Genomic DNA, 15,613 nt, shown 5'->3' with positions numbered 1-15,613 from the left:
TTGAAAAGATGTTCACAGTTCAAATTTGAAGTTTACTGGTTCGATCCTGAATGAAATTGATTCTGAACCAAGCTGCCATTTGTCAAAGGCTTATCAATTACTGTTGCTATTTAACAAAAGGTCAATGTTATAAAGTACTAAAACCAAGACCTAAACCCTTGAAAAATAATTTACAATATGAAAAAAATCTTAATGATATACACATTCTGAACTGATGACATGCTCCATCCCCATCACAGAACAGCTGTAGTCTTTGTAAACTACCAAGGGCCGTTTCGGCAGTAACAAGGTAATTTAAACACCTATTAGCTAATTCAGGTGATCCAAAGGTCAAATGGAGGTTTTGTCAGTTGGGAAAATCTGATATTGTAAAATAGCCATATTAATGATGTCCAAGTGTAGGCCTAATTTAGCTTATCTTCTCACTCGATTCTTCCGTCTGCATATGCACTTGGTACAACATCGTAGGTACAACTTGGTGCAAGCAGATGGAAGAATCAAGTATGAATATATGCCATCTATCGAGCGCCGCACGGAGTTCATCAGACACCATCTCTTCAAGTTTGTTTGAAAAAAGACAGTTTTACTTTTGGATCTATAGCGGAGTTTTTCCACAACTGGATTGTAGGTGAAGACAAAATGTATGCTCGATTTTGAGGTGTATTCCTCTAAAACTTGCTGTGATATTTTTCATGAAGTTGTTTTAAATTACAGTATAGTAAATTTATGTTTTTAGGAAAAAGCATTTAGTTTGGATTAAATAAATATATAGGATGGAGAGGACACAGCTAACTCACCTGATGAAAGGTTGCAGACGAGTCAAAGAACACATTAAACACACATAATAATACTTGATATTTCGCCTCTTCCAGAGGCTTCTTCAGAAGTAGGCCTAGATGGCAGTTACAAGATGTTCTTGTAATTCTTCTTCAAGATTGTTCTTGTAACTGCCATCCAGGCCTACTTCTGAAGAAGCCTCTGAAAGAGGCGAAATATCAAGTATTATTATGTGTGTGTTTTATGTGTTCTTTGACTCGTCTGCAACCTTTCATCAGGTGAGTTAGCTGTGTCCTCTCCATCCTATATATTTATTTAGTATAGTAAATTTGTGTTGTTCTTAGTTTTGGTTTAACGTCTTACATGAAGATGTAGCAATGACAAGGATTAAGTACCGTATAGTAAGAGTACCGTAAGCATCTTGATTTTCTAATTTTTTTTTATTTTTTCTAAAAAAAATTGATGTAAAACTTAACAATAATTTATCAAGTAACTTTGTGAAACTTGCATAATTTCTTTTTAAAGGATACAAAAGTCTAAAAGAAATTTTTTAAATGGACAAAGTGTAGAATGTGTTGAAGGAAGTTTTAAATAAGACAACAATGTGCCAAGAACATAATATAATAAGGAATGTCTTATTTACATAACTACAAAATATAAATCACAATTTATCTATACAACATGTACAAAAATAATCTTACTAAAAACTATAAACTTGGGCCTTTATACAAATCCTTAATGTACAAAAATTACAAAATTTGGCTGTTTTGATTAGAACTGAAAGTTTGAAAATCATGTCATGTTACAACGCTTTTTATTATGTATAAATTAAATTCATAATCTCTCTTTTGGCAACAAATTACAAATTGAAATACAACTCGGAATAGCACCATAGAAATAAATATTTAAAGCAATTCTACATGAATAACTATAATAAATCTATACTACAAAATTGCTATAAGATCATTGTGCAACAAGCGTCACTTATTACAAACCAATCAAGTAAATATGAGATTCATTGTCTAATGAAATGAATGCATGGCATCAAAAGGAGCCCAGGTAACTTAATCCAATATAGTACATTTGTACAAAGTTGTGGAATGTGTACTTCCAAATGCAAATATAAACAATTATGACAGCTCTTTAATTGACAAAGTTTGTGAGAACTGTATTTAAAAAAATCGTTAAATGAATGATTAAAGCATTATTAGACCTACATTCAAAGTCCTTGTCGGACTTAGTCATTCATTCTATTGAAAGAAATATTTACTTATAAAGTACTTCACATGGAGTAACTTAACCAACAAAACTTAAATTAACACTAATTTATGCTGTTAAATAGCTCTCTCTAACAATAGTTGTTATAAGGCAAAGCGAATAAGATCATGTCTTCATAGATCTAAAATATCCCATTCAGATCCGTTTATTTAGGCATTACTAGCAAGTTCAAATATTATAGTTAGAAATCAGTTTAAGATACACAATTAGCCAACAAGTTACTAAACGAATTATAAAACATATTTCTCTTTGGTAACCTGTAATAAAATAAAGCATCAAAATTTTTAATTTAAAATTGTCTTCCGTAAAAATGTATCCCTAATATATGCAAAAATATCTTTCTTGTTTTGAAAAATACTGTGTAAAATGCCTTATGCATATTCTTATTTATAATTATTAGTAAATTTCAAGGTTAGTATTTAAAACTACCTTCCGTAAAAAAATAAATCCCAAATATGTACAAAAATATGTTTTTTGCAAAAAAGAATACTGTGCACTAAGGCCTTCTGCTTATTCTTATTTGTTTCATTCAATAGTTTCAATTGTGCGTTGTTAAGTTGTAAAAAAGTTTATGAATACAAAATTTTATAAGCTCTAATATTAAGCCTAATACATAAGATACTTTTCAAGCCAAGTATATATTAATTTGTCCACTGTGAATCAATTGCACAAAATTTGTACATAACTTTACGCCATAATCAAAAGATTATTGCAGTGCTTAAATTGTAAACACAATATACCGGTAGATTAAAAAGTGTACGTCACAAATAGTGAAGTAATCAAGTCTAAAATGTTAGACTGTCACAATTGGACAAACAAGACTACATGTATAAAACTTGAGTTGTGCTTGGAATGTGCGTAGATGATTCAGCAGTCTTTTCAAAAGGCAAGATAGGCTGTGAAGGCACGTCCGTCTCTCGTTTTGGATTCAATCGACATCAAGCTCATCTATCTGAAAAATTTATTAGAATTTAAGTAAAAATAACATATAAGCATGTAAGCAGTACTGATAATAAAATAAAATAATCTTTTGCACTAAAAACAGATTTCCAACAGGTTTTTGATTCTTAAACCACAGATTTTAATATTTTTTCATCCTAGTTTAATAATTCTTTTGCATTCTGAGTTTTTTTTTTTGAATTTTTGGGATGTCTGTACAGTTTTTTCATAGATGAAAAAAATTTAGACCTGCAACATTAAGTTAACAGCACCTTATTTTGGCAAATATAGAAAATATTAGCAGCTAGACCTTTTCTGCTAGTGGAAATGTAAACCCATTCATTCAATAATTTTAAATAAAAGACCATTTTCAATACATTTTACCGTTATCTAAAAGCATTTTTATTTTAAGTAAATATGCCCATAGAATAGGAAAATACCCCCGCCGCAGCAAACCTGCAGACTAAGCGAATTTCCATTTGACTGATTTGATTTACACTGAAATGTCTACTTAAAAATATAACATTTATTCCCGATTTAAATAGAATTAGTTTAACAAGTACTTAGGTTTGCTGCATCAGGGAGGGTAAAACTGTTTTTTTTGTAAAATGTTAATAGTTAGTAAGAAATAAAAACATTTTCCAAATTTGATCAAAATATGTTCATAAACAAGCAAACTACAACAGTTTACTTATTCTCCATAAGAATAACATGGGAATTTTAAATTTACAATTTTTTGGAATTTTCTCCGTAACCATTAGGCGCATAATAACGCTTCAATATACTAAATTATTTGTTTTTTTAAGCTCTACAAAATGGTTTGAAAATAAATTGCAAAATTTTATGTTTTTTGGGTCAAAAATGGGAAAAACCTAATTTTACCCCATAAAACCCCCCGTAAACACCCGTTCCCATGGTCCGATCATGCTGGATCGCGAACTCGTTCGAATAAACGTAGGTTTACACGTTTGTACCAAATTTCATCAAAATCGGATCATTTTTGCTCGAGTTATCGTGCTGACGGACACATATATATATATCTAATATATAAAATTCTCGTGTCACAGTGTTTGTCTGCAAACTCCTCCGGAACGACTTCACCGATCGTTATGAAATTTGGTGTGTAAATTCTGTAGGTATGCGAATCGGACGTAAACTATTTCCCGTTTCGAAATTCTTAAAAGGGCTCCGCCCCAGTGGCTCTGGAGTTTCCCATGTTAACCTTATGAGAAATGGAATTAATGAATCTTAACAGCTGTTTCAATTAAACAAGTTGGTTCTGTTCTATGATGTTCAATAGCATTAAAGTTACAAGGATTACCAACAGGGTGCAGCACTATTATTTCTTTTACATTTATGAGCGTAGCGAACGAACTTCAACCTGGAGGCGAGTTAGCGTAGTGAACGAACTTTAACCTGGAGGCGAGTGAGCGTAGCGAACGAGCTAACCTGAAGGCAAGTGAGCGCAGCGAACGAGCTCCAACCTAAAGGTGAGTGAGCGTAGCGAACGAGCTCCAACCCAAAGGTGAGTGAGCGTAGCGAACGAACTTCAACCAGGACGTGATTGAGCGATGCGAACGAGAGAGGCGAGTGAGCGTAGCGAACGAGCTAACCTGAAGGCAAGTGAGCGCAGCGAACGAGCTCCAACCTAAAGGTGAGTGAGCGTAGCGAACGAGCTCCAACCCAAAGGTGAGTGAGCGTAGCGAACGAACTTCAACCAGGACGTGATTGAGCGATGCGAACGAGATCATCTTGAAAATTAAACGTAACGGTACTTTCTTTCCATCGGTCTGTCTTAGGGGAAACCTATAACTTAGGCGATACGAAGTTCGCCGGGTCAGCTAGTATATATATATAAATATATAAATATATAAATATATATATATATATATATATATATATATATGAATTTGAACGGATGGTGTTTTTGGCCTCTAGGGACCTCAAAACGAAAAAAAAAAATCGGTCCCGCGTCCAGGTCTTACCATGAGTACTACGGTAATAGCTTATTCCCTATATGGGAAATTCGCTAATATTCCCTATATGGGAAATTCGCTAAAAGCATTTAAAGTCTATGCCACATATTGTTGACTTTTGACTTCAAACATTATTGTTAGCTACAATTTTAGTTGATGTTTAAATAACAATATGAATTAGAAATATGGAATTATGAGATGAATATTACCATTGACTATTAGATGCTGAATTTGGTATTAATAGTCAAAGATGTTACTCATACTATACTTAATTTTAAACTTAAAGATGGGCTAACGCATTTGGGACATCTTAAAAATTCTATGTATTTTCTTGGATTTCAGAATCAGTTTAAAGAAAAACTAAAATAACTCTCAAGTCATATAAATGAATTAATTTGGCTACTTTAAGATATTAAAAATATCAAAGTAAATTAGTAAATAAAACAACACTCTTATGAATCAACTTATTGATTGTTGTAAAGGCAATTTAATTCTTTGCTTTGAAAACAATCTCAAATTAAAGTGTATTTTACTAAGATTACTCCTACAGAATAATATTTTTTCAAACACACAGAAAAACTTAATTTTTTTCTCATTAAAGACATTTTCTTGTCATACTGGTTATGGCTAAAATACCTCAGGCAAATGAAATGTGATTTGTGAGATTATGAATATTGTTACATGCATACCACAGACAAGAACATAGATGATTTTTAAAGATGCACAGTCATAATGATGTGTTATGAAGTACATTCCCAAACACACTATGATATATACAAAAAGTATGAAATATTCTATAGAAGGTTAGTATTTGAAATAATTAATCTATATTATCAATACGCTACATAGCATAGAACTTTGTAAACAATAAGGCTTTTTTGTTTTAAGATTTAACCCCACATACCTATATACCAAAATGTTTGTCTAGGTGTGTAGATTTGCAAACTGACCTTACATTTTCAAAAAAGTACCTTGGCTCTGCCTCAGTGGCTTTTAAAGTTCCCACTTTATACTTATTTTTGGTAATGGATTACCAAAAATACACTTTTATTTTGTTAACGTTATCTGAACTGTTTAAATGAATAAATAAAACAACTATCCCACTGATTGCACCGAATAACAGTGAGCATCACAAAATGAAAGTAGTACCTTAGTAGTTCACTTACTGAGAATACCATTACTTTTGTAGTCGTTGGAACCGTTAGAACGGGTGAGTGAAATAACGCTGAGTGTGTCTTCCTGTTAACGGCGAGAATCACTAAATAGTAAGTATGTTGGTAATAGGATTGTTTTTGTAATGTCATCTGAACTGTTAATATGAGTAGGTGAAACGCTGAAACGGAGATAACGCTGATCCTGTTTTCTTATTAATTTCAACACTAACCAACTGTAATGTCTTTGACGAGGAAGTAATAGGTGACAAAAATAATAGTATTATTTTATCTACTACCAAAAAGCTAAGGAACATTCCTGACTATTTTTTATGTATAACGGTATTTCCCATCTATAATGCTAAGAATAAAATCCCATACCTAAAATGGGAAATGGTTGTGTGTAATGATAGTAATTGTTTCAATTTCTGATCCCACTGAGAAATTGAAAACTGTTTTAACATAGCAGCTTTCTTTAACTGACCAATTTCGTCCTACCTCATATCTCGAGCTCGTCCTGTGTGCGGCTGAGCCGGTTGCTGTCTATCCGTCTCCGTTGGCTGCGTCTCACCGCGTCCGCCCGACGGTACGGCTCGCTCTTCAGTCCCAACAGTATGTCCTCCAAGGCACCGTTGTACACCTCGTCCTGGTGCAACAGCTTCTTCTCCTGTACCAGACGAGACTTGGTCTTCAGCTCGCTGATCACTGCGTCCTGGCAACCAACAGACTACCGTGCAACGCTACTAGCCACTTACCCTACCCCGGCCATGGTCGACTCAAACACTGATAACTGCTACTATTGTTAGTAAGATGGCCTACTATAATTTCATTTAGGTACTCAATTCGGCTTGGTTAAAATGTTGGCTTATTCGACAGAAAGTCATTTATATCAACTCATTCTGTCAGTGGTTAAAATCAACATGGAAAAGGAATGTATAGTTTTAACCATGGAGTTGGTAGCGGTCGGGAGCAATTGACAAACATAGGGACCAATGGACAGACATTGAGAGCAAACGGATGATATCGAAAGCGATTAACAAATATCAGAACCAATAAAATGAAATTGGGAGCGATTGGAAGACACTGACTAAATTATCGGAAGAGTTCGTAGCGGTTGAGAGCAATTGGCAGACCTCTGTAGCGATCATAAGAGTCGGTAACCGTCGGAAAGAGCTGCAAACTTAGCGGTATTTTCGCTCAACTTGCAATAAAGGATATTTTTATAAGATGCACAGTAATCCAGCATTTTCAATAATCTGGCACCTCTAAAGTCTTAACAGAGCCGGATTAGTGAGTGTCACCTGTTATTTTGCTACGGGAAACACAGGTGATTATGTTCACAAAGAAAGTTTAAAAATAATTACCCTACTATAGGCACAAGAGTTGTAAGTAGCCTATATTAAAACTTCAATTTCCAACATAATATTATCGACCATGGCCATTTCCTGAGATAAAAAGCAAATAAAATTGAAAACTAGACAATCTATAGCATAACTAACACAAACTAATAAACTCATAAACTAATAATGAATTGAATAGTTTACTTTGACCCATCAATTGCTAGTTTAACATAGCAAATTAGTAGGGGTGGGTGAATTCATTTTTCACTCAATTATTTTTTTTATTGAGAATTAGATCACTTTATTAAAAAAAATATCGAGTCTAACAATAGACTATAAACAACAGTTTAACAGTCTTAAAGGAGCAGTGTTTGTCTGTATGCATTAATGAACATTTGATCTTATTGCTTTACTAAAGTGAATTTAACTGTTACACTCATTACTTGAACTATACGATTTATAACAAAATTGCTTATCACAGCAACATTTAGTACCAAGTTAGTTCAATTTTTATAGAAATTTTAGTCAAATAAGGTTACATCTATATAATTAATACGCTACATGAAACTTTGTCGGTTGAACTCCTCCGCTATTTCTTAACCGATTTTATCCATTGACGTCTCATTGGAAAGAACGTGTCACGTAGATTTGCAAACTGGCCTTACATTTTTGAAAAAGTCCCTTGGGCTCTGCCCCAGTGGCTTTGAAAGTTCCCATGTTATCCTTATGAAGAACATAATTGTTTACATTTTGATCAGCTGTATAATTTAATTTCTGTTGTTTATTTTTCCATTCAAAGTCTTTTAAACTCATCGGAAATTATGATGACTTTCATTTGTCTTTAAATAACTAATTGACAGTACTTCTTTTCAATTGCTCGATTTCGAGCAACGTGTTTACTAGTAATATATTATAACAACAGGCCAATTATCATCCCTCACCTAAAATCCAACATAATAAATTAATCTCCTAAATTTATTGACTTGAAACTCAAGTGAAAAATAACAGTATAAAAGTAAAAACCGGCTTGATTAAAAACTGAAAAACTTTATATAACAGTGAAAAGGGTAAACAATTTCCCTAAATTCCAAATTTTTTTTATATTCTTGGAAATTAAAATAATAAACCTAAATAACTAAACACTAAAAACTAAAATAACAAAATAGTAAAAGAACTAAAGAAGCCAGAGACCTGAACTTTGTAGCTAGCTACGTGCAAGTCTAGTTGGTTACCAGTTACAGTCCATGCGAGTTATACACATTACCATGCTATTGATTAGTTATGTTATACTTTCTACACTGAAACACTGGATTAGAGTCAACAATACAGAAATAGGTACAGAAACTTACTTGTTACTCATTAGGTACAAAGTTAATTAATGTAAAAAATGAATCTATAATTCAGTTAATCCAGTGTGAACAAAGTGTAAAAATAGATCTTAAATACAAGGTTACAAATCGTTAACACTTACACAAGAAGGAAACTGAAAGGAAAATAAACAGTAATTTCAACAGGATACAAGCTTACAAGGAATCATACGTTTAAGAAACTACAAGCAATGTACAGCAAGCTAAGAAATTAATTAATTAATTACAAATTTTAATTTGTGTTAAACACTCATAAAATATTAGCTACTGGTGTTCAAACTACTCCACAATATATAAAACAAACATACAACAGAATTCAATTTAAGACAAATGACTGACAACAACCACGGCGCAGGGACGCTTCCAGTGGGAAATCTTAAAGTAACTCTGTTGATAATAATGATGACATAGCAAAGTATAATGAAAATTTCAAAAATTCATGAGGCAATCAAAAATTACTAATAAATGAGTATATCAATTTAATTTCAAAACTTACAATTAAATTTTTACCCATAGAGAACTCAGCTGTGTAGGCTATTTTGTTTGTGGTTTGTACAGAATTTAAAATTAACCAAATATTATTTTTATTTTGAAGTTATTAATCAAGGTTTTTTGTTTTTTTTTAATATGAAGAAAACTGAGATTAATTTCCATAGATTTGAATTGCAGTTTTCAAATCGGAACTGAAAGTAAAAAAGTTCAATTCCGCTTAGAGGATTTTCAACTATGGTTTTAAATTATTCAGTTCTAAAATTAGGTAAATTGTTGTTCACAAGAGAAAAACACAATAAAAGGAATATCACGTTATGAAAGTTTAACATTATTTCACAACCTTAAAAACATTTGTGATGCCCATTTAAACCCATTTCAACTAAAATAAGTAAAATTGTTTGAAAAAAGATATTATATTTTAAATTTAGTAAAGCATGATGCAATAAAAAAACTGTGTTACAAAAAGGTTAGGGTTTGTGAAAAGTGTAAACGTAATTTGGAACCAGACCTCTAAAAGGGAAAGAAAACAAATGTAAATACATTGAAGAAATATATTGTAAAACCAAATTGATAACAAGACTGTAATATACAGCAATATAAGAAATAATTCAGTAAAATACTGATTTAAAATATAATTATCATGTATAGTATAAAAGGAGGGTTAAAACACACTTGATAAAGCTATAAAACTAAGAATGCAACATAATGAAGCAAGCAAAATACTAATTCATTCATTGTGCGATCACTAGCAAATTAAGTAAGCATGCTAGCGAGTATAGTGTACAACAAGCATAAATACTCCCCTTAGCTCAGGTAGAAAGCTAATAATGAGTTACTAAGTCAGGAAATAGTGAGCACCATGCAGCAACATTTCACCGAGCTTCAAATGCCATATGTTACCTGCTGTCTTTTCTGATTGAGCTTGTTGCGTTTGATGACTTCTTCGGAATTGTTGTTCTGCATGGACTGAGCAGCGGCCATTTCTAGCCTCCGCCTCTGTTCGTTCTCTTGTTCTGCCGCCTGAAAACCGTAAATGATGTTAAAAGTTAAAAACAGGATATTTGGAGGTATCCACAAATTACCTTTAACAAAATTAGAAAATAAATTTATAAACATTTCAGTCTAATATTAAAATATTTGGCATATAAAATCTATAACATTATAAATAAGAGGTGGTGTCTGTTCTTTTGTACTGAGTGAACGCAGAAACTATTGTTCTTATACAAACTTAAGTAACTTTACTAGATGCTTACAGCATAGTGTCTAACCAAATCCAACCTTTACCTTGAACGCACGGATGAACCTGACGAACAGTAAGAAGAACGTGTTGGCGTCCGATGTGCGAGTGGACTCTCCGAAGTACTCGAGACACTCCTTGAAGTTGTCCTGCGCAAGCTTGGTCTCCGCCTTGAGCCTCTTCAGTTTCTCCTCCGAGTTTGTGAGGAAGTCGGTGAGCACCGTGGCGTTGGCACGCTCCTTGCTGCACTCCTTGCGCACAGCCTCCATGCCTTTCTCCAGCTCTGCCACGTCCGCCACTATTGTCTCGAGTGACGCTGGAAAAGAATTCCGGATTAGAATTGCCATTTTTGTAATTGGGTCTTGATCAACTCTATATTTATTTTGATAAGCCAGTGTTTGAACTTATCTCTCTCACAGGGAAGTCTGACTCTGAGACGCTAACTTCCAGGATAGAAACAAATTTATTGACCAGTAAATTTATTTAGTTATATCTTCTTAGGTTGTAAGAATCTGATAGGAATATGGCACTCACCAATGTGCCTTTTGATGATTTGAGATATAAAAACAAAAAAATTCCAATCTACATTTGAATTAGCTATGAAGGGTTTGCCAAACCTGTCACAAACATCACTGTCTAACTAAATCACATTGACTGAGAATTAAAAACTATATTTACAAACACTGTAACTGGCATAAAGAATTATTCGGTAGGAGAAACTAATTTAGTTAGAACCCTTACCCATGGCTGCCTTGTCGACATGCAGCAGTTCTGTGTCAAAGTTACGCAGCTCCGGGAACTTCTCTCTGATGGTGTCTACGATGAAATGCAGCAAGGAGCATCGCTTGTCACTGCTCTTTGTGTCACCTAATGTGTCTAGCGACTGCAGCTTAAAGCCGTAGGCTGGTCCTCGCTGTACAAACAACATCGTTGGTGACCAAAAAACAATTCAGACAAAATACGTTTGTTAACATCGTTACCAGTGGAATAAAAAACCTAATTAATGAACAAGAGTAATTTAAAGATTTTTGCCTCTTGTACTTTTAAGTTCATTTATTACACTTATTGGTTAGTTATTTATAATTAGTGGTTATTTTAAATTGTTTAACTTGTATGACAAAATTAAAATTATTTTAAATAAATATTTAGACCTAATTTGAAAAAATGAGAGGAGCTTTTGAACTTTAAAACCAAAAAAGAATCCTTAAACTACTTTTACACTTATTTTCATTAATCAACTAAACAAAAGCTTATTTTTGGAGTTTGGTCAACTGATCTACCTACAAAACAAGTGCCTTTTAAAAACATAATCTGATTACTAAAAAGACAAAAAATAACGAAGACACCAAAGACAAAAAATAATGAAGACAAAAATACTAAAGACTACAAATATACCTTGGCACTGTTGAGGTAGTTGCCAAAAGCCAGAACAACTTCAAGCACTCGCCGCAGCTTCTGCGATGTTCGTACTGACGATGAGGCTGAGATGATTGCATGCACTTGCTGAAAATCACAGTTTAATTAATTATTAGGAACATTTTGATGAAAAACTAAATGGAACACTTTGAAATTAAAATTGAGCAGTCCTGTAATCTACTAAACCATTGTATGTCAAAATGCAGCAAAGATTCTGGTTAAAAAAAAATTGATTTATAATAAGGATCTTTGTTTTTAGTTGTTAGTTGATTGTGTTTATATCTTAAGTGCTGTTAGTAACAGTCATTGAGATGAATGATAAATAATTGATAGAATATTTTGTTTAAATGAAAAAGTTCTTGACTGTAACATCCCTGCGAACAAAGTGACGGAACACTGACTGAAACCAACTGAAGCAACTCTTTGACCAAGCTAAAGTAGTTGTCTAACTGTAAACTTTAGCTTGTAATTTGACACATCAACAATTACAGTGACAGTAACTAACAGAGAAAATATAGTTTTGACAGTAGTAGCTCATTCTTATGTCACATAGAAGTAAGGTACAGAGGAAACGAGCTTATCATTGATGTGCTTCCAGTTTTGGTATGTTGTGCCGGAAATATACTCGTGACGAGCAAGGAAGAGCCCGAGCGGCGAGCACTGTGCAGAAATTCCTATTGGACAGGATCTTCATTTACTGTCAGCGTTGTAAGGACATAAGGTCAGGAGCGGTGTTGGACTTTGCGCTAGACACCAGCGACTAGTGCTGGACCACTAAGTGTACCATTAAATGTTTCCTCAGTAACCTACCTCTCCGTGGATTTTAGTGACAAATTTACATATGTACAGCCTACGATGTCTACTAGCTGGATAGAACCACTCACCGGTGTAATAAGGTGCACATTGTCCAGGAAGTTGCCCATGTACGCCATGATGGCCAGTTTGCTGGACAGCCGCTCCACCCTAGTAAGCTGCATAAGGAACCTGTCCTCCTCAGTCAACAAGCAAATGTCCTTCTTCTCCAGCTGGTACTCCCGGTACGCCTTGGCCTGGAGAAATACAAAATAGAGTTCAAAACTTCCACTATGATCAAGTGCAGGAAGACATGATGATTTTCAATGCAAAACTGAAGAAGGTTAAATAAACCGGCTCGGGTTGTTTCTCCCGCTAAAGGTAAAATAAAAAAGTCAAGATTGTGATGGATGGCCGAGAGCTATTAGCGAGGCCAAAAACCTTAATAGGTTTGAGTGGCCTCATAAGTAAGGAACATTGCTATTTGAGTGCATTACACTAAAAACTGTATAAGAATAGTTTAATATCAAGAAACTTGGAAACTAACAATTAGGAAATGATTGTTTGTTGCTAAAAGCAGTCTTTCCTATTTTGACTGTTAAAACTGGCATTTATATTTCTACAAATTTACCAACATTAATCACATTTTACCTCAAAAGTACTGAGTTTGGGAACATTTTGTTTGGCACTTTTAGATATAGAATGTATTTTTTTATTTAACGCCAAAAGTAAGGGTAAGGAAACGAACCACACCCTGGTCCTTGGGTAACATCAGCCTTTTTGGTGGATAGTGTCTTTAATTGAAATATCAAAGACCTTATAGCATCTGGGTCCAGAATTGACCTTACTGGGGATAAAAATACTTACAATGTACATTTAAGACCCATATCAAAATGTAGCTTATATGATGAAATTTTAGAAATCTTAAAATTCCCATTTGATGCAACATATAGTAACTCAAGATACTTATTCACGTTATTGTGATTATCACTCACTTCTTGATCGGTGGGAACCATTCGTTGAAGCAGTTCGACGTTTTCCAGAGAAACTTGTTTCAAATCTAGAGCATTAACGGCTGCAATCACTTTATCAACTGGCATCTCTATCTTCCGCCTAGAGATGGCTGTGAAAGGAAATGGACAAGATTAAAAAGATAAACTACTACTTGAGTCCATCTTACTGGACTAATTGGGACCAATGATCAGATCAGCTGACTGTTCAGATTAGCCAAGATAATTTAAAAACAATATAGAACTTAAATCCGGGGTAGTTGTACGGAGCCACGAATAATGAAAAACACGGTACTGTATATCCAACATGGTATAACAAGACATAACAAACACATTAAAACAACGTAATCTTGTGTAAATAGGCAATAATTAATTTTATTATTTGCAGGTTTACATCCAAAATAATAACATTTCACAAATCAATAATACTTGATCACCATGATAGTCTAAGTCATAAATCTTGGTTCAAATATAAAAAATGTATTGTTTAAAATCACAACGTTAACAAAAACAACTTGACAAAAATTTAACAATAAATCACTTAACACGTTCACTGCGGGCGTATCCGATAGGATACAGGCCGAGCGGTGTTCAGATGCTGCCGTAACCAATCGGATACGCTCGGCAATGCCTTTCGTATATCTTTGTTTTTGCTCTAGCGTCGGTCAAAGGCAGACCTATACCACGTTACCATGTAGTGGGTGACTTGCTTTTGGTTGAGTTGTAGGTTAGTGGTAAAATTTCCCCATAAAATCCCCATCTGGCAATCTTAAAAATTAACTTGGTGTCCCGTCTTTCTCCCCCCTCCAATTGGCAATATAATGGGACCGACTACGTTCCAAGCAGTGCTGCTATCTGTGGGTGTTTAGCGAACTAAGTTGACTCTTGTCATAAAGCAGGACATCACCTCAAGTTATTTGCTATTAGTCATACCGAAATATGAAAGACAATCACCCGGCAATCGGGTTTGTTCGACGCTGCGGGCTGCGCTGCACTGGGGCTACGCCTGCCATTTGATGGGCCGCAGCGAACGTGTTAAAGAACAAAACAGCTCTTGCTAGTTATAGACTACTGGAGCTAGCCATTTCAGAACAGAGGCATGTCGATAATAATCGTCTAGCACTGATGTTCTGTGATGGAAAAAAATCATTACAAAACTGCTGTAAAGAAAGTTAGTCAGCAGCACTGGACCTTTGAAATTAACCTCTAGAAATAAATCAAGGCCTTGGGGAGGTGACACTGACACCCTAAATGAAATTACTTTTCTAATTGCCATTCGTCCCTCCCCTAGATAATAAGCTATCAAATGACACCTCAATGATAACAATTTTAAAGTAGGACATGTGAAAAAGGGATATTATACAGAAAACCTGTAGTATACATTGTTTCATTTAATACTTAGGAGTGTGCGAATACTCGAATCTTCGAGCTTTTTGGTCGAGCTTTTCATTATTCGGCTCGGCTCGAGACATTTTGAAAAAGCTCGAAGTTCGAGCCGAGCTTTTAATACTAAGTCAAAACACTTAATTTGGGTCATAATTGAAAACAATGTTATCACAATTCTACGTTGTTCATGCATTCGAGGTTTATGATAAGCACGAACCTCAGCTCAGTCAAGACGCAATGATTATCGATCGTAATTTTGAGGAGATAGGAAAGAGACAAACGTCCACCTATCGCGTTGTCTTTCTAACAGCTATTCGTATCGTAATATACAACGCAGTGCGAGTGCGTGATTGGCTTGTCGCTATGACGACACACGGTTGCCATGACAACCTACAGTGCGCACTGAGCACTGCGCCTTGTGTGGGAGGGAAGATTATACCAACAAACAATTT

General features: G+C 34.3%; 1 protein-coding gene across 4 annotated transcripts in view; it reads right to left on the bottom strand.

Annotated features, from left to right (window-relative positions):
- Positions 1–1,390: 1,390 nt before the first annotated feature.
- LOC129002291 (formin-like protein) overlaps positions 1,391–15,613 on the bottom strand; it is a 99,730-nt gene continuing 85,507 nt past the window's right edge. For 2 of the 4 annotated variants that reach the window (XM_054429977.1, XM_054429979.1), the window contains exons 14-21: positions 13,761–13,888; positions 12,858–13,022; positions 11,953–12,060; positions 11,299–11,470; positions 10,605–10,873; positions 10,221–10,340; positions 6,620–6,833; positions 1,391–3,007 (exon numbers count right to left, since the gene is read on the bottom strand). In XM_054429977.1, the coding sequence (XP_054285952.1) occupies positions 6,621–6,833; positions 10,221–10,340; positions 10,605–10,873; positions 11,299–11,470; positions 11,953–12,060; positions 12,858–13,022; positions 13,761–13,888 (1,175 nt within the window). In that variant the 3' untranslated portion in view covers positions 1,391–3,007; position 6,620. The remainder of the gene's footprint in view (positions 3,008–6,619; positions 6,834–10,220; positions 10,341–10,604; positions 10,874–11,298; positions 11,471–11,952; positions 12,061–12,857; positions 13,023–13,760; positions 13,889–15,613) is intronic. The other 2 variants (XM_054429980.1, XM_054429981.1) reach the window with 2 other exon arrangements.

Source organism: Macrosteles quadrilineatus, unplaced genomic scaffold (genome assembly GCF_028750875.1).
Source record: "Macrosteles quadrilineatus isolate MER2022 unplaced genomic scaffold, UCM_ALF_1.0 Scaffold_9__3_contigs__length_116548681, whole genome shotgun sequence".
NCBI lineage: Eukaryota > Metazoa > Arthropoda > Insecta > Hemiptera > Cicadellidae > Macrosteles > Macrosteles quadrilineatus.
Note: the sequence above shows the minus strand (reverse complement) of the source record. Positions and strands in the feature narration are given on the sequence as shown.